General features: G+C 30.3%; 1 protein-coding gene across 1 annotated transcript; it reads right to left on the minus strand.

Annotated features, from left to right (window-relative positions):
• Window positions 1-374: 374 nt before the first annotated feature.
• On the minus strand, window positions 375-13265 carry LOC111628994 (ubiquitin carboxyl-terminal hydrolase 22-like). The gene is made up of 3 exons (XM_023372855.1): window positions 13146-13265; window positions 1931-2103; window positions 375-1818 (listed from the first exon to the last, which is right to left on the minus strand). Exons 1-3 carry the CDS (start codon window positions 13255-13257, stop codon window positions 1720-1722), a joined length of 384 nt encoding a protein of 127 aa, XP_023228623.1. The 5' UTR covers window positions 13258-13265; the 3' UTR covers window positions 375-1719.
• Between the last annotated feature and the right edge of the window lie 7133 nt (window positions 13266-20398).

Below are 20398 nucleotides of genomic sequence, written 5' to 3' on the forward strand. Positions count from 1 at the left end.
ATCAACACATTTGTTATAAAGAAATCAACGAAATTTGGATTACATTTCATATGAAATCATATGAAATGCAATTTAATAAATTGTTATACAGTTTGTTTTTTCATTGTTAGTTGTCATTCATCCCATTTAATAATATAAAAGCTATTGTCTGCGGGTATATTTGCGATCCCTTATAACTGAAAGCCGGATGGCCAAGCTGTCAAGGTGGCAGTCTATTGCTTTGGGAGACCAGGGGCCATATTCCGGTCACCGTCTCTGGTCTCTCGTCTCTCACAAGCCGGTCGCTGATTGGCTAATCACTTGGATTAGCCAATCAGCGACCGGCTTGTGACAGATGAGAGACCAGAGACAGTGACCAGAATATGGCCTCTGGAATCTGTTTGGAAACAAACAACCACCATGTTAGAGTGTGGAAGACCACTAGGAAGTGAATCAATCTTATCTTTACCATTGAGTGGCAGACTGCTCCCATTGCTGGCATGCTGTCTGAGGAACCATTTGTATGAGTTACATTACCCATAGTGGTGGTGGAAGAAACATTGATGGCACAGCACTACATCCAGAAAATGCTTCAAATGAAACCCATTTAAAGTGTGCCACAAGATGAGTTGAAGTTTGGAATGCAAATGCTAAAGTGAAACCATATATGTGGTGCATGCACAATTCTTAAATTTTCCACTGGCTTCATATTTAGATGCATGGCATTATGTTGGCGATGGCTGGTGTGGTTAGAAACCTGTCCAAGCAGGATCAGCAAACAGTAATTCAGTTTTTAACAGCTAAGGGATGCAAAGCAGTGGAGATTCATTGGAGAATGGTTGCTGTGTGAAGAGAAAAGAGTATGTCAAAGATGACTGTTATTGATTGATTGCAAATGTTCCAAGAGGGCTGAGAGGAAACAGCAGATTTGCCATGTTTTAGCCAAGTGTGCAAAATCATGACCAATAGCCTGATTATGATCATTGACAGTGCTTCCATGATTACGCAAGTGATTTTGACATTTATGTTGGAACTATATAGGATTTTCTCCTATAACTTGGAGTACCAGAAATATATTGCCAATGGATATCCCACATGCTAACTGAACATCACAAGGAACAGTAAATGGACTCCAGCTTACAGTATTTGATGCACTACAGTAACAAAGGTGACAATTCCTATGGTGCATAGCATCAGGAGATGAAACTTGTTCACTACGTTTCATCTCCTTCCAATAGGAAAGTCTGCAACATGCAGTGGCTCACCCAAACCTAAAGAAATTCAAAACACAGCTGCCACCCAAAAAGGCTATGCTGAATGCATTCTTCAACATGCAGAACCCATCTTACTGGAGTTTAAAGACTCCAATGATCAATACCCACCAGTATAATCAATAATCTGCATATGACTAAAAACAAGTGACCTGGCATGCTGTTTTCAGGAGTCATCATTCTCCATGACAATGCATAGCCATACATCATGAGGGTAATTGTTGATGCACTAGCCCATAAGAAATGGGAGGTTCTTGAACATTCTGCACACAGTCCAGATTTGTCACCATGTGACTCATCTTTTCAGACTGTTAAAGAAATTCCTAAAGGAAGAACGATTCAACACTGATGAGGACGTAAAGGACACAGTTCAGGATTAATTCAAGCAGCAACCAAAATCTTTCTTTGAAGACAGAATTCATTGCTTACCAAAACAATAGGATGCCTGCTTAAATGCCAAGGTGATTTCTTATGAGAAACACTGTATACAGTAAGCTTCATTAAATACTAGTCTTTTTATTTGCTTGTGTTTGATCTTTCCTTTCTTCCTTGTCTGATAGCTATGCATCTTGAATGTGTTTCATTTAAAAAAAAACTTATATTTGTATATAAATATAAAATACAACAATTAAGGAATTAATATTAATAAAAACATTAAATTTTCATTGTCTTTTATTTACCTCTTGGAAGAGCCTGGACATTTCACACACCAGGCACATGGAAGGATCATCTTGGAACTGGCAGACATGGCGATCAGCAAGAAAGTAATCTCGAAGAAGAGGGGTGTGCGTCAGAGCTTGGACAATACAATTCATAAAACAAGTGTTTCCTAAATTTATCAATCCACGTAGGCCTAAAATGCAAATAATTTTAANTTTTAATTAACTCTTCACATCCAGATGTCAGTGATTTGTTTTTAGAGTGAGCTTTTGCAATTCGGGGATTCCCCTTGTACATGATACTTACCATCGACAAGTCGCTATTACATCATTCTGAGTTTCGCATTAAAAGGTATAAACTGTAATTGTTTTAAAATTAAATTTTATTTTAGCGGTGTTTTGTTCATTTTTATAATAAGTAGCGAGTTTAAATTTTGCTGATTTCAAGTTGCAGTATTAAGCAGCCTATTTCTTTTAATTTCTGCAAACTTTTTTATGCGGTTTTAAGTTAATTTTAACTCGTTGTTTTGGTTTTATGCGATTTTATAAAATTATGGAACATATCCCTACTTTTTCAAGGCAAGCAAAGTCTTTTTTTATGCGAATTTTTTATATGCGCTTCTCTGTAGAACGTATCCACCGCATAAAAAGAGACCTTACAGTATTATAACAACGCGCGATTTCATGTAAACTCTCTCTCTTTCTCGCAAACTCTTCGATGTCGCTCTAGTATCAAATATCTATTTGTCTCGCTACTGCTAGCCTATACATCAAATAAAAAAAATAAACGGTTATTTGTTTTGTTAACCTGGTATCTGAGTGTCTTGCTTCCAACGCTGTCTCACACTCCTCCATCCCGAATCCGCACGCGACCGTTCAGGTGACCCAGTAACAAAAACCAAATTGCCGTCGCGGCTTGTGTCGAACGGGACACAGTGGTGCCATCCTGACGAGGCATCGAAGAGGTGCCGACCCTCCGGTCACAATTTTAAGTAATAATTTTAATATATTTTTTAAACTTTTAAATACGCTTTTATTGGTAATGTTTTTTCGACATTAGGAGTGAGAGATAATGGGTTATATCCACTCTATCATTTTACTAGAGAGGTAAGTCACCTCTCTAGTCATTTTAAAGATTAAATGGAGAACTGAGAAGTTGGCAGGTATTTAAAAATAATGCAGTTCAGTCTCCTTTTAATGAATATAACTTTCAAGTGGTCACAAAGAGTGCAGTTGAATAACAGACCGTCTCAGGTATAAAAATAACTTCAGCCCTGTTAGATGCCTAAATTTATAAACATTTTTTTATATGGAAACTGGACTTACTGGAAACTGAATTTTTAATTTTTTTTAAATAAGTAAAAAATCCTTTCTATGACTAAAGAAGTAATACAATGTTGTAATATTGTACAATTAAAATGTTTTATATTTTAAGTTTGCAAAGTCATATATATGTACTGTACATATATATATATATATATATATACNAACATTTGTAAAGTTTCACGAGCACTTTGATATCCAAATCCTATTTACCAATCCAGTTTCTTGTTTCAATCAGAAAGTAATTTTCTTTCTCCTATTAAGATCTTCAAAAATCTGTGTTAAATTATTACCTCAAAATTCTACAATTTTTTTTCCTACAAGATTATGTGTTTGCTTAGTAGAAACTATATTTAATACTTACTTTTATAGCTGATTGTGATGAGAAAAATGAACGATAACTGCTGCAATTTTGATGTTTTTCTTATTATAAGCATCGAATGTATTGGTAGTATAAATACGATTGAAGCATAAAGTAATGTATGATAGATTGAAGAAAAAGTAGGATATAGAATATATGAACGAATAGGTTCTATTGTGTTATCATTTTTGTAATAGTAATTTTATTACGATGAATTCTTTGCATGCTTTCCAGCATTTGATGCCTAGTAATCCAGGCAACGCCTTTCATACAGTAAACTATATGTCATTTACATCTGCAGATATTTCGCAATGCAAATTTCTTCGATTTAGAAATTAAAATCTTTTTCACAATTGCGTTTCTCATGTTTTGCAGAACACGTCCTCTAAACACGTCACTACAATTTATTATTTACATGCCGCTATACAGCTTTGAACAGCCCTTAACATATTAATTTATTACAAATATATTAATTTCTTACTAATATTCATACAAAAAGTTGTAACAATCTTTCTAAATTAAATTAAATGACATATTACGAGAATTTATAATAAGAAAATTCATACAAATATAATAATGTGTCATTAATGGCATTTTCGTACATATTGTTTCTATGAATTTAAACTGATAAAATACCAGGTTATTAAAGTATTATTATTAAAAATTACGTAATTGTCATTATTGGTAATTTTTGGAGTATAAAATTTCGAATATGAAATTTTCTTTCGCGTAATATTGCCTTTAAAAAATAAATACTGTATATCCGATCCATCTATTCGAAGGTAGTTCCATCTTCCCATAGATCTCGATCTCGAAAAGAATAATAATTTGAAGATGAGGTTGGTAAATTTATCCTATTTACGAATTTCTTTCTAAATAGCGCAAAAAATTATATAATAATTTATGAAAAATAAAAGTCCTCTCTTGCAAAATATTTGATCCAGTATTTGGTAATTTTTCTATCCAAATATTGTCCGCTTTTTTATTAAATTCAGCCATTTTCTTAGCAATTAGATCATCCCTGTCTCCGTAAATCAATAGTATCGGTACCTATAAATTATAAAGAATAAAAATGATATATAATAAATAAAAATTTTTTAATAAATTAAGAAAAACTTACATTTAAATGCTCAAAGTCATTGAGTTTCATTTGACTAGGAAAAATAGAAGAAAGAGTAATCAATCCATCAACTTGGAAGCTGTGCTTGAGTACATAAGGAGCAGCAAACAATCCACTTATGGAAGGAGCCACAATAACAATATCATTAACTTGCAATTTTCGAAGTAGTTCTTCGAAAAATTCTAATTTTTGATGAGATAATATTGCTTCTTTCGAACTCCTGCCATAACCTAAAAAATTCCATAACATTTATTACAGTCCTTCCCACTTAAAGTAAAAAATATGTAGTTAAATGAATAACTATTTCACATAAATCACAGCAACATGCAAAAACGAAAATCACAATTTCACAACGTTAAAAAAGCTGGCACATATATTAATGTCGACTCGACTTAAGAGCGATGCAAATGTTATAACATTGACAGACTACAATTATTTTTTGTAGTTCTGCAGTGTTATTCAAACATTGTGGTAATTCGAAAACTATTTCTAGTAAAATGATGGATTTTGTTTATTAATTAATACATTTTTGGATCATCAGATTTCTTAAATATTAATACATTAAATCTAGTTCTAATTGAAGGCAAAAAAAATATATAATAGCAAAATGATCCTCCAATTATTTAACACATATTTTTCGGATTTAAAAACTTGTCGTGCTTCTAATTGCACGAATGCATGCTCTTGCTCTGAACGAACATCTAATATTCTTAAAGTAGAAGTAGGATTAACAGATAAAAACAAATGCACATATACCTGGCATGATATTTTCATAGCAGAATTCCCGCTTACCTCTTGTAAGTACAGGTTGAACCTTACTAATCTGACAGCTTTGATAGTTCGGGACGGTATTTGAATCTAGTGGTCATTAGTTTGAACGACCGCCTCTTGGTCAGCTGTGAAATGGCGTAGAGGACAAGGACAGCAATACTGAAGTGGATTTGTTGCCAGACTTAACAGTACTAAAGATGGAGGAGAGAGGGACATTAAGGAAAATGGGGAGACGGCTGTCGGTAGAATTGAAGGCAGATAAGGAGAAAAAGGTCAAAACAGACGTTGTAGCATATGAAGATATAGAATATGCAGATGCTAATTACTTTTCGGAGAGAGCTGTGTTTAAATTAGTCATGGGAAGTAGGATATATAGAAGTATTCAATATATATATAAAAAAATAAATTAATATATTTTTTCGTACATAATTGGTTATCCGAAAAATAAGTTATCCGAACCACCCCAGTCCCCAATTGATTCGGATAAACGACGCTCTACTGTATATGTATATCCCCAGAGAAAGAAATCAACTGAAATGAGATTCAATGACTATGAAATCAATGGGGGAAAAAATAATAATGTCAGCAGCAGCAGCAGTTCTTCCAACCTAGTAGTCTAGAAGGGTTTCATTGAAATAACACTTTCTCATCAACTAAAAACAAACTTTGAGAATTATTCTAGCAATTGACAATTGATGTATATGATTATAGTCTCAATGATAATTTCTTTATAAGCACATGAAAATGCACTTCAACTGTTTCTGTAATTAGCCACAGATGATGATATGACTATCAAAGTTGTCAAATGCAAGCAGCCTTTAGCACATTTTATACTATTATAGTTTGTGTTAATTTAAGTTTAATTGCATTTTTAAAACTTAAAAAAGAAGTGAAAACTACATATTTAAATCAGAATCAAAATTTGATCATTTATTTATGTTTAATAAGATAAAAAAAAAACTTTCAATGCCCAAAATCTCAAAATAATCTATCTCCAAATGATAATCATCTTGAAAGAATATAATATCAAGAGACAGTGAATCATAAATCACTAACAAAACCATCAAACATTTCTGTGAATATCAGAAAATCATAGTTAAGCAGCTGAACTTCTGAACTTGTTTGTTCAGGAAGTTCATTGAAATTATATTATTATTTTTATGGTATATATACTAGTAAAATTATAGTTATTTAGTAAGTCAAACAATAAAAATAGATGCCAATTCATGATCATCTTGAAATATTTTACTCATCAAAAAATATTTAACATTTAAATAATGTGTTTAATTGATTCTGAATTGCCACTGAATCTAATGAGAACCAAAGTTTCAGGACAAAAACATGTTAATTTGTAAAAATAATGCATTCCTTATATCATCAAACATGCAGCCACAGTAAGTTAATGTATTCATATAGCATTTTTGGAAAAACATTTCATTGTCATGTTTACAGTGCTTCATGATGTTCACATTTCCAAATATATTCACTTATAACTTTAATATCAGGTATATAGGATCTGCAGACTAACACAAAATCACTGTCAAAATTACAGCATGATCAACATTTTAATTACAAGATTTCTTGTTGGTATACACAAGCTTGAAATTTTCCAGATTTGTATTATCACACTGAAATATCTGTATACATGTTATTCAGCATAGCAGATAACTCTTTGCTTAAATTTAGTTTCATGAAAGACCAGTTTGCAGAACATTGTTCATTCAGCTTGCTTTAGTTTAAAAGACCACAAAACCATTTCAAAACCAAAACTGAAATACTGTGAGGGGCATATACAGTATCAAAGACATAATATACACAAATTGTCATGCCAAGTAAAGAGTAAATGATGCAAACAAGGCATCACTAAGTTGAATTTATGCCTGATTCTAATGCATGCCCCAGTTTTGGAAACCAGGGGAAAGTGTACAATAGAATTGAGAAAACAAACATGGTAACCTAACAGAAAACATTAGTTATTAATTGTTATGGTCAAGAAACTCTTTATGAATAGTGAATTTATCAAACAGTGTGATTTTAAAATAGCAAAATTACTCAAACTTTTAATAATAATAATAATTCTAAAACAATAAAGTTTCAACAGAAAAATTACAAGTCTGCTTTTTATATGGCATGTCTAACATTTTCTGCAATTTTTAGAGTACAATAGAAAAGCAATATTAATTTGAAAATTTGAGCCCTAGAAAGGTGGGAGCCAGTACTCTGTCAACTAAGCTGTCCATGTTCTTGCTTATTAGCACTGCTCAACAGTAAAATAAGTCAAACAGTAAATATTTTCAAAATGAATATCCTGCATCAGTAAGTTTGTTCCTGCTGTTTCATCATCATTCAAATTCTCAACACTTGGACAATTTACTTAGAAGTCATCATATCCAATATGCTTGCAAGTTTCATCGATGCACAGTACATACATATTTTGATATTGGTAAATTTTGTGAAACAGTCAAAACAACTTTCTACATTTCAGTGAATTTTTCCAGCGAATCAAAATACATCATCTGGTTTTTGAATATTTAGTGCATATGTCTGTTGCATTTGAAAGAATTCCAGGACAGATGTGAAGTGTTGTACACAAAATTATAAAAAGAATTGGGTTCTCCACAAGTTTCTATAACTATCAAATCTCAATTTCTATATAAAAGTTGTGTTAATATGATTGTGTTTGGGAAAAGAGCAAAGCATTCAATTCACTAAACTGTAACAGAATATCAAACAAAATAAAAAATATGAAAATATGAATTTTGAAAAGTTTATTGCTATAGTTACTCAAAACACCAAGGTTACACATAAGACTAGAACAGATTTCATTGACTTTTATATATTCAAAAACAAGTAACTACATGTTAAATTGAAATCCAAACAAAACATCTGAGATATAAAAAAATTATGCCAAGTAAAAATTTATGACAATTTAGACAACACTCAATTTTTCTTAGGAGTTTTTCTTTGGTAAAACTAAGCTTGGCACTTGGAAACTACCCACAACTTTTTTACCTGTATTATTGTTTCTATATTTTGCTTCCAAGTGCCAAGCTTATCTTTACCAAAGAAACACTCCTAAGAAAAATTCTGACTGTTGTCTAAATTGTCATAAATTTTTACTTGGCATAATTTTTTTACATCTCAGATGTTTTTGTTTGGATATCAATTGTTTTTGTTTAATAATTGTATTGTTACATCAAGACATAAGACAATGATTTACAATTCAACAGGCACTCAGCAACTGAATGTGGCACTAACCAAATGCAATGCCAAATACACTCTTTCAATATTCATTTTGATCGATACCAACCAAACATGTTACTGACAAAAATGCTACCAATCAAATGCACTGCTGACTGATGCTTTCAATATGCCATTTAAAAAATAATTTAAAAAGTTTTAATTGGCATAAATTTGAGCTTTCGTAATTCTGAGTAACATTTTGAATAAAATTCATTTGTTTTCATGCAATTTTATCTTTATAAGCATAAAATTAAGCCATAAAACTGAATTAGCTCTATGGGAAACTCCCATGAACTTTGACTTATTGACTCTAAATTTTGCAAACACCCACTGGTAACAAGAAAGGCTTAAGTTTAAAATTTGAGCTTTCTAGACCCGGTAGTTTTTCTATACAAGTGTCTGCCGTGTCGGATGAAGAAAAAGAAGAAAAAAAAATACAGCTTTTTTTTTTTGGTGATTTTTGCACTTTTCAATTGCTTATATTTTGGCAACCGCATTATAGAAAATATTGAAAGTTTGCACACTACCTAAGAAAACAATTTTCTTTCAAATGAGATATTTGGAATTACTACAGGTATTTGGGGAGCAGAGAAATTGATCCCCAAAAATCAGCAACTCTGATTCCTATATATATAGTCAGTCAGTGCATTTTTTACTCGATGGGAAGTCACTGCCATGACTTCTGATTCTATGTATTCTATTCTACATTAGATTCTACTTCTTTTTTCTTATTTATTTATTTCTTCTATTCTACATTAGATTCTACTTCTTTTTTCTTATTTATTTATTTCTTCTATTCTACATTAGATTCTACTTCTTTTTAAAACTTATTTATTAATTGAAATGTTTCAGCTGTAAGCTGAAACATTTCAATTAATAAATAAGTTTGCCAATAAAGATTTTGAAAAGTTTAATGAATTAAAAAATAATATTGCAATAAAAACAGCAACTAACCTTTCTTTTAAAATAATATTGAACTAAATAACTTACACAATATATTAAATAGCTAAATAACTTATAAAATATATAAAGTAGCTAAAGGATTTGAACTAAATCCTTCTAAAAAGAAAAGTCCTATTTCATCTGCTATATAAACAGGGTTAATTACGATACATTTAGTTAAGTAGCATATTGGAACTACATGACCACCACAAGCCACATGACCTTTACATAACCATCTGACACTCCTCTATAATAGAGCATACTTAGCAGCATATATAATAATAAAATGTTAATAAAATTTACTACATTTTTGGAAGGATATATATGTGGCCTTTCTGACACCAACTTTAGCCATTCCATAATAGACCCTGCTCTTTACACTCTTTTTAACTGAGTTCCAGCAAAGCAAATGTAGGGAAGGTAATCCATAACTGTAAGAAACAACCATCAGATTCATGTGGGAGGCCAAAGGTCCATCAAAACAAATCTTAGCCATCTTGTACACAGGTAATTGTTGCAAATGTAGTTCGGAAAGAAAACAATGAACATGAACACACACACAAACATAAAGCCATCTTGTTCAACAGTTGGATATATCCCAAAGTATTTTAGGAAATATCATTTACAATAATCTGCAGATGCAATGCAGGCACAAAGCACTTGGACACAAGCTTATTGCACACTACATCCAAGAACAATTTCACAAATGCCCAAAAGTTGTATGAAAATTTCCTTCCTAATGACAAATGGCAATAGGTTATGTCCTACAGAGTAAGGAAAAGCTCTGAAAAGGGTTTATTATAGTGGTTGGCTATTGTGCTTGTGGAAAGTTGTAACTCAAATAAGTGGATACCACGACAAAGATAAAGCATACTTCCAGAAGAAAATATCATTTATGTTGGAACAGCTGTACAAAGAAGAGATCCCCATCTGTATGGTAATGACACTTCAAAGGTCTGAATCCATAAGGACAAGACTTCCAGCCACACAGCTAAGTCATCAATGGTCTATTATGACTGGAAGGATGTTGAGACTGGAATCAAGATGATTCCATTTCTGTCCATATCTGTGAAGACCCCAGATGCCTCTGTGGATTTGATTTGTTGAAGGAAGAGCATGGAAAATAAAGATCTAAAAATGTTGATGGACATTAGAAAGTTTCAGTCAGTGTGGACCAGTATTCCTATGGAAACTGAAGTGCAGAGCCATTGTTTGGTTACATGGGAGGCATATAGCACACAATCAATGGTGGAATCCAAGATTGTATTAATTATAGAAAATATCCAAAATTGACTACTCTTATCATATTCAACCCCTGTACTGTATATTAATGTAATTTGAACATACAGTAGAGCATCGATTATCCAACTCAATTGGGATTGATCGGATAACTGAAAAAACAGATAACCAAAAAGTATGAAAAAATGCATTATTAGTATAGTATATCCCATGTAATTAGTATATTAGTATATCGCTATTAACCTACTTCGCGTTGAATTTTCATTGATGTTAAGCCTAACAATTTTTTTTAAAAAAATAATAATCGTCGCTATTGTATCGTTAAAAATTATTTTAAAATTATTTTATTGCTCACAAAACAAACAACCACTCATAATTAGAAAATTAAGCCTCGTTTAAATACTGACTTCCCTTTCATGTTTGAGTCAGTGTTGCCAGTTAAAACATGCAAAAATTTAACAAAAATAATATTAAAGTAGCCAAGACATAGCCAAATATTATAACGCCACATCACTAGCGGACATTTGAATTTGCCGACTAGAACGTGGTCGGTTAACTGATGTGACGGTTGATTGGGGGTCAGATAATCAATGCTCTACTGTATATATGAAACTTTTTATTGTTTGACAGTTACATAATTTTGATGCAATTAGTATTGCTTACAACAAATATTTATGCAATTTCATTTTCCTTTCAAAAAACAATATAGATATAACAGTATATAGATATAAAAACAGTATAGATTTCTCTCTCTTTTTTTTATTATGATTATTGGTAATGTATTACTTATAATAAAAATCAAATGGTATTTGATTTGAATTAAAGTTACATAATGAGGGAATTAAAGTTTGATACATTCATTTTTATGTCTGCATTGCAATTTTAGAAATATAGTCAACCTGCTCCTTGCCTATATCTGTTTTCAAATTAAATACATAATGGTGTTTTTCATATTATACCATATACTTAGGTAATAATTTTACTATAATAACTAAATTAGTTTGACTATTACAAAATGTGGGGTAGAGATATACAACTGTCAACTCTTCTTGAGACAATGTTATTTTGTCATAAGATATTTGGTAGCATCAATATACTTGTACAAGTTTTCAGATATAGTGGATTAATATACTATATTAATACTGATAAAAAATAAAAACAATTTATTGTAAAATAACATAGTAATGATAGAACAAGAGAAAAATTATTTAAAATAATTAGATAATGAAATATGTGCTATATATTATGCATTATACCGACTCTTCATGTACACTATATTTCTAAGAAACTATAAGTCAATTATAGTTTATCTAAAATATTACTTTTTTTTTTAAAAAAAACTTATTTCTTTATGAAAAATATGGAATAAATATTCTAATATTGATGACGATATGAACTAAATTATAATAAAATAATTCAGATTTTTATTATTTAAATATTCTTTATTTTATATTTACAATATTCAATACTATTAGGAATTTGTGATAAAACCTCTCTTACCATTAGGTGTAAAATCATATAAAAAATTATTTTATTTCTAATGAAACATAATGGAAATATGTTCCTAGTATATACTAAGTATATAATTTCCATATATTTAAAAAAATACAAATAAATTTTGTGAAAAATTCCTTTTAGAGATACATTCTAAAATTATTAACAATTAATAATAAAAAATTGTTGTATGATTTTTTATATAAAAATTTCTAATAAAGTTGTTAATAATCAATATTTTCAGGTATATTAAATCCAATTTATAAAATAAACTCTTATCAGATAAAATTTAAGAGCACTGTCTGCTGGCATTAATAAACTTTAATAAGTGAAATAGAAAAAAACCATGCAAGTACTTTTTACATTTATAGAATGTCATATCTTCAGGTGTAGAGAAAACAAATTTTAAACATTAATATTTGTTTTTTTTGTGTCTTCCTTATTACGGCTTATTAATGTCAATAGATAGTGCTCTTAAATTTTATCTAGTAAGAATTACTTTGCACAAGAAGATAATTATTTCTTTCAAAATAAACTACATTAAAAAACTAAGATTTAATTTATTTCCACCAAAACCTTTAAAATTTCACTCTTGGAATTTTATCATCAAATTTAAGAAAATATCTTTTGAATTTTTTCTAACATTATTGATGTTAGCATTTTAAAATGAATTAAGTTTTAAAAGTTATCGAAAAGTGTATTCAAACTAATTTCATTTCATATTAAAATGTTAGATAGATCACCTATATAAGAATTATCAGTAATTCTTTTTCGACGTGGATTCCTTCTTAATAAATCCATTTCAAAACTGCTGGGTTCCCAAGGATAATACTGTTCTTTCATGCCTGAAAACATGTCTGTAAATTAAAAAAATGATATATCTTGCTATAACCTATTTTATAATTCAAAAAAATAATTTAAAAATCATTTTATATTTTTCAAAGTTTAAAATTGGCATTAACATTAAATATAGTATTGTTACAAAAATTATTTTCCTTTGATAAAATTTCTAAATTACTCGATGCTTAAAAAAGTTGAACACACATAAATCAGTTAAACAATATTTAAATCATGTTTTTGGAGAATATAGAATTTCTTTTTTATTACTCATTGAGTTTTAACACTCATTATGAATACAATTATTAATAAATTAATTAATATTAGATGTATTATAACAATATCTTCAATACAAAAAACTGTTACTTTTTTATAGTGTAATTATATCAACTCAGTATTTATTTTTTTACATGTCAATAAAACAGTCAAAATATTTTCTAGCTTGTAAGAAATTTTTAATGCAAAAAATTTTGAAAACCAAATTAATACCTATCATTTATGATTTAAAGGAATATAGTATAAATAGTATCAATACAATAGGAAAAACAGTATAAATACAAAACCAATATGAAAAAAATTTTCTATTATATCTGAATGTTTAAATTTATAAGATTATTATAAGACTTGCATATTTAACATGCATAAGAGAAAGAAAATAATTAAAAAATATTCATATTTTTTATTTGTAATATTTGTTATTGTTCTTAGATTTAAGTTTTCAGTTTAATAGTTTGTTGCAAACTGTGTATTCAAATGTTAATAATCTTTTCACTGAACTATCACTATCTCTCAAATTTTATAATCTTCACATCTTCCAAACATTATTATATTAGAAAATAAGAAAAACAAAAATATGTGTAATTATGCAATTTATAGGCTTTGAACTTTTGAAGAGGATTATTATTAAAAACATTCAGAGAGTACAAAACATTTTCTCACTTTGGCTTCATGTGATTATGTTGTTTTAAATTCAATTCAAATTATAAACATTGAAAAAAGCTGTAGAAAACCTCTTAACACTTCTAGTTCATCAATTTTCAGAATATCAAATTTTTTTTCCTTTTATAATTCCTAGGACAAGATGATATAAAATGGTCAAGATAATAAACATATCATTATCATAAGTAAATAAAATATTAACCTACTGGTGAGGGGCGGAGCCCTACATATCTGAACGGACCACCCCCGAAAAATTCCTGGGGATTTTTCGACCCGTTTGGATTCAAGCCCGGGTTTCCCAGAGCGGTAGGCTGCCACCTTGACCGCTCAGCCATCCGGCCATATTAACCTACTGCAATAAACCAGTTTCCTACTTTTTTACTATCAGATAACCCAAAATCATCACAGTACTATCTATCATGATTTCAGATGTCTGACAACAAAAAATGACTAGTATTATATGTCTATAAATGAACAAATAGTATATACAAGTTTTCTGTTAAATTCTTTAAAGATATTTTTATAATCTCCCATTTAACTGAGACTTTTTCAAATAACTAACCACCATTCTTATTTTGATCATATCTGAGAGCATATGTTAAGAGCATTTGTATTATACATGGTGATACAATTAAAGTGAACCAGTCCCATAATTTGAGAGTGATTAACGATGAGAGGATAAGACAAATTATAGCCAAACAAGGTACAAGAGAATTATACATGCCCAAAAGTTGGTGAATATATGTATTGAAGACCAGACAGATTAACAAAAGTCCCCACAGGACCCATAAAGTCCAATGGTGTATGCCTGTATGGGATCAAAAATGGTACCATCACAAAGTACATAAAAACTTAAACAACATTTACTCTGGGGTAATTTTTGATAACTTGTGCCATTGTCAAGTAAACACAAACATCAAAGCCAGAAAATCCAGAGAGGCAAGCACATAAACAAATGCAACTGTCATTAGCATGCATATTTACTGCTTCGTGTGATAGGTATGTGCCTAAATCACTTCCCAGGAATTATATAGTGTGCGCAAACAGGCATTCAAAGCTGCATTACAAAGTTTCTTCAGGAAAATGGATATTACTTTGAATATATGATGTTAGTAATAAAGAAAACAGTTGTCTTGGGAACAACTGTTTTCTTTATTACTAACATCGTATTAAAAATTACTAATTGTACTAGTTCTTTGCAAGTATTTAATAAAACTGCTTTTATTCTTTGTTGGAGTTCGTTATTGTATTTTTACAATTTGGGACAGGAACAATTATCTTTATTGCCATGGATTTAGATGTTAATAATGCAAGGTTCTACAGTCACAAGAATATATTTACCACTGTTATCTACAGTCGAGTGCAGCAAAGTGCATGTGTTGTGGTCAATATACGTGGGGGGACCAAAAAAAACCGGATTTTTTGTATAAAAACTTTATTTATTAACTTTTTTACAAAATTTCTTCAGTCACCTTCAAAGTACTCTCCATTAGATGCGATGCACTTGTCAAGTCTTTTTCCCCAATGTTTGAAGCATTTCTGGAACTCTTCAACCTTGATTTCATCCAGTGCCCTTAGCGAAGCTTTTTTACCGCCTCCACATCATCAAAACACTTCCCTTTTAGATTTTTCTTCATTCTCGGAAACAGGAAAATGTCGCGCGGGGCTAGGTCTGGTGAATATGGAGGGTGGGGAACAACAGGCCATCCCCGAGAGGCCAAATATTGGGTCACTCGTAAGGCCGTGGTGTGGAGGTGTTGTCGTGATGAAGGAATCAGTCACCTGATTGAGAAAAGTTCCAGGCGTTTCCTTTGCACATCCTCTCGCAGACGTCTTAACACTTTTTTGGCAGATTTTTTCAATGTTTTCATCATTTTGAGATGTTGAAGGACGCCCAGAACTTTGCAGGCGGAACAAAATAACAGTAAGAGAAACATAACATTACGTTCAAATGTAAACCTACAAACTGATGCCGTTTGCACAGCTGTTTTGTGAAGGTCTCTACTAACCCCATGTAACAGGAGAACTCTCTACTACGTCTACATATGGCAGCACGCTCTCAGTTTGGTTTTTTTGGGGTCCCCCTCATATATATATATATTTTATTTTATTTATCAAAAAGACACTGTGGCCAAATAGGCCTTTTTCAAGTATCTACAAACAAAACCGAAAAATAAAACAAACAGTAAGCGGTCAGTCGCCAAAAGTGTTGTCTGGAACACAAAGTTAATAAATGGTGGTTCCTATATTTTTTTGGAAAGGACTTTGTCTTCAAAAGAATTACTCTTACTTTTAGTCATTCCCAATTTATAGAACTGGTTCACTTTATTCATAACACCCTGTATATAAAAAATAATTTAAAATTATACATTTTTTAAATTTCTCTCGTAAATTTATATAAAAATGCTGGACATTTTGGTTATAAGTTAGTTATGACTGAAGTTGATATATATTGGATTCCTAAACCATTTTATGAATTTAAAATTTTTATCTGAAAAACAGTTTAATTTCATTAAACCATGTTAACAACTTTAATGTTTAGGAATAAACATATGTGTAATTACTATTACGTACTAATACATCATAAGAAAATGCTCTTTCTCTAACAAAAATGAAAAATTATGGATTTAGTGGATTTCAATGTTTATATAGAACTATATAATTGGTAATTCTATAGTAATAGTAATCATAATTTGAAATCTACTTATTTGAAGTAGAAAAAATGCAATAATCAATAATCAAATTGAGATGGATACAGGTTTCTTTCAGGAGTCAGGGAGATGATATCTCCAGAAATTTAAAAATATCCTTTCATATAGCCTGATATATAACACATTTTGTAAAAACAATTATTGTTTCTACATATCTAAATATAAAAAATTACTTGTCCTGACTGACTGAGTTACTGATTCATCATTGCCCAGAGCAAACCGCTGAACCTAAAGAGGTGAAATTTGGTACACAGTTAGGGTATGTCATGAAAACACACACTAAGAAGGGATTTTTTGAAATTTCCCTGCGGGGGAGAGGGAAAGCATTAACCTATCTGATGTTGAAATTTTTATCTGTTGCCTGTGATGCCATGTTGAACTTTTGTCGATGTTAAGCCTAAAAAAATTTTTTTTTTAAATAATAATTGTGTTTACTGTGTCGTTAAAAATTATTGTTTTTATGTTGCACAAACAAAATAAATATATTGAAAAATATAGAAACAAAAAAAAATTATATTTCAAAAGTTTCTTTTAATATAAAAATTGTGATGCATAGCAACATCTAGTATCAAAAACGTTCCGATGTAGACACGAAAATATTCGGGATTGCCCACGCAGGTCAAGGAGGTCAACATGAATATTTTCGGGAACAACACAGGACACATTAAGGCTTAACCGGAAGAACAGCTTCTACTGTACTATTTTAGATGCAATTTTTTGTTTTCAACTATGTTTAGTCTTCATTGAGTACTTAGGTGTATTAAATTGATAACATTTCAGATATTGTTATAAATATTTTTATATATTTCGATTTTTTAACCAAATGTTTGAACCATTTGTTATTGCATATTGGTTCGATTATAGAACGATTGTAAATGTTCCAGAAAATTGATCAAATTGAAAACAGTTTGTTTGATTCTCAGCAATTCTCATTATTCTCAGTAGTAGGTGTTATACAATATAACAATTACTATGGTTATTGAAATACTGAATATGAATGGGGTTTGCTTGTAAAACCTCCACAGGCAAAGTTGCGGGTAACAGCTAGTGTATATATATATATATATATATATATGTATATGTTACCGCTAAAGCTTGAAATCCTTTAATGTGTACATTACCTAGCTAATCTGCAGATTAACTAGGGTAATCTGTTAAAGCTGCGAAAATTGTTCAATTTCTCAAATTACCTAGGTAATTCGCAGAGTATCTAGGTAATCTGCACATTAACGGCTTCCGTATCGTTAAAGTTCAAAAGTTTGTTTCGTTCACTTCCTTTCCCCACTTCTTATTTTTACGTAGATAAATTTAAATCCTAGAATGCCAGCAAGCATCGAATTGGTGAGTAAAATCAAGAAAAGATTTTTCACAAACCTCTTCAGCGAAGATTTAAAATATAATACGTAGTGTTTTAATAACAAACCAAAGTATGATTTTTTAATTAAAGATGTAAAGCAAATAAAAGTTTCCAAGAAGAAAAAATCATCTCCAGATTATCAAATAATTCAAAGGTGTGATGTGTTGACTGAACGAGGCTGTGAAAAACTCATTGAGCCGTTGTCAGATGCGCGAGAAAAGTTTGAAAAAGTTTGTCCATGCCGGAGAATTGTTTGACATTCGATAAAAACTGAAGAAGACCTTGAAAAATTAGAAGATTCACAAGAGACTGTGATTATGAGATCACAGTCAAATCTTACTCAAGAGGACATTCCGTTATCCCCNATAAGGGTCATAAATCTGAAATGGATACTAATGAGGAATAAAAAGCATGAAATGTAACTCACAGAATAATTTCAACGAATTTAAGGAAAATATTACATAAATAGAAACAGATGAAATTCAATCAATGGGCGCTAATAAAAACAAAAATAACCAAACACTTAAAGAAATTGAAAGACGAAAAAATCAATATAGCTGACAGATGGACCAAAATATCTAATGAAATGCACGAAAAGAATTTTGAATTCCAAGATTTTAACAATTTGATAAGATTAGTCCTTTGTTTTTCGGGAACTGGTTTTCTGTAACAAATATATTTACTCGTAAAATTAACTGTGGTCAAAAGAAAAGTCGAAAATAAGTCACGAAAGAAATGCTAATTACAGGCATAAAGCAACTTACAATGCGATACGTTTTATGATAAAATTTTGAGTGATCAAAATAATAACAAAATAACTTCAAAATGAAAATATGCTTGGTTTGACTCCAGGAAACTTTCTACATTAACCTAACAATTAAATTTAATGTCGTAATAAAAATATCATTTTTTCGTTATAGATTTTCGAAAACAAAATCTTTTAGAAAAATTTACATTAACCGGTGCTGGAATTTGTAGGCTACCGGATTCACTTATGGGCGTTTTAAACGTTTCTCAACGTTTTTTTCTATGAGGATGTTCCCACCGTACACGCGGGTATTAAACTGCTTTAAACAGAACGTCACCACATTTGTGATTTTGTATGGAGCCGAAACAAAAATCTGCGCTACAGAGCACAGTTACATTAAAAATGTGAAAGTAAAATTCTCAATCTTATCCACGTTGATATAGTGTATGTAGACCATCTGAAGGATGAAAGCAATATACACACACAAATAATTAGTATCTGAATTTTTATCGATTATTGACGATAGAAATAATTACACAAAAATTTATTTTCTCAAGCAGTATGAAACAATATTAAAAATTGTGTAAACGAAAACACAAATGAGGAATGGCCACGTTAATTTAAAAGAACTTTAGTCAATAATTTTTAAAAACTCGGTTGCCATTGAAGTTTTATTGGCATCCAATCATTGACCTTGAACTGTCATTATATGAAATATAACCATCAAGAAAAAGTAGTAGGTATGAAAAATGAAAATAGAAAAAAACAGCTGGATACATAATACATACATCGCTTATATCGCGCCATCTGAAATATCACTCATTTGGTTTGTCTCCCGACCTGCGCCATAAAACAAAGGACTACTATATTTTTATTAATTAATTAGAAATAATTGCTGATAACACGATAATAATTTTCTGAATTGTATATCATATATACTGTTTTCTTCTTTAAAATTCTTCATAATTAAGATTACATAACAAACAGTTTTTCCGATTCAATGTAATAACTAAATATATAAATTTCCATATTAATATTAAAATTGTAATATTGCATAGTTATTATGATAAAAACTTGAATTCATTCAATGGGAGTAAAATTTCTTACTACTAAACTGCTGTAGCAACCCATTAATTAGATAAACTAAAATTACATTTCAAAGTGAAAAAAGAGGCCTGTTTTTTCGTCTTGTCATTGTCTTGTTGCTTGAAAACATCCGTTTATTTTTTACTCTTACGTATCGTACACTGGTAGAAATAAATGTACGATAATACAGCGAAAGTTTAACTTTTTATTCTATTTTCTATATGAAACCAATACCACGAATAACTTTTCTAATTTTTTATTTATTGACATGAAAACAAAGTACAATTAAATAGCAGGAATCTTTCAAAATCGCTAATT

Source organism: Centruroides sculpturatus, unplaced genomic scaffold, assembly GCF_000671375.1.
Source record: "Centruroides sculpturatus isolate CEXI.00-Female unplaced genomic scaffold, Cexi_2.0 scaffold246, whole genome shotgun sequence".
In the NCBI taxonomy this organism is placed as follows: Eukaryota; Metazoa; Arthropoda; class Arachnida; order Scorpiones; family Buthidae; genus Centruroides; species Centruroides sculpturatus.

What these genes read in the sequence shown, in the direction of transcription:
- LOC111628994 (XM_023372855.1), bottom strand. Translation starts at nt 13,257, where the DNA reads ATGTTTTCAGGCATGAAAGAACAGTATTATCCTTGGGAACCCAGCAGT. An exon ending in TACTGATAATTCTTATATAG is followed by an intron (nt 2,104 to 13,145) that starts GTGATCTATCTA and finishes TTTGCATTTTAG; the next exon opens with GCCTACGTGGATTGATAAAT. An exon ending in TGTCCAGGCTCTTCCAAGAG is followed by an intron (nt 1,819 to 1,930) that starts GTAAATAAAAGA and finishes AACACATTCAAG; the next exon opens with ATGCATAGCTATCAGACAAG.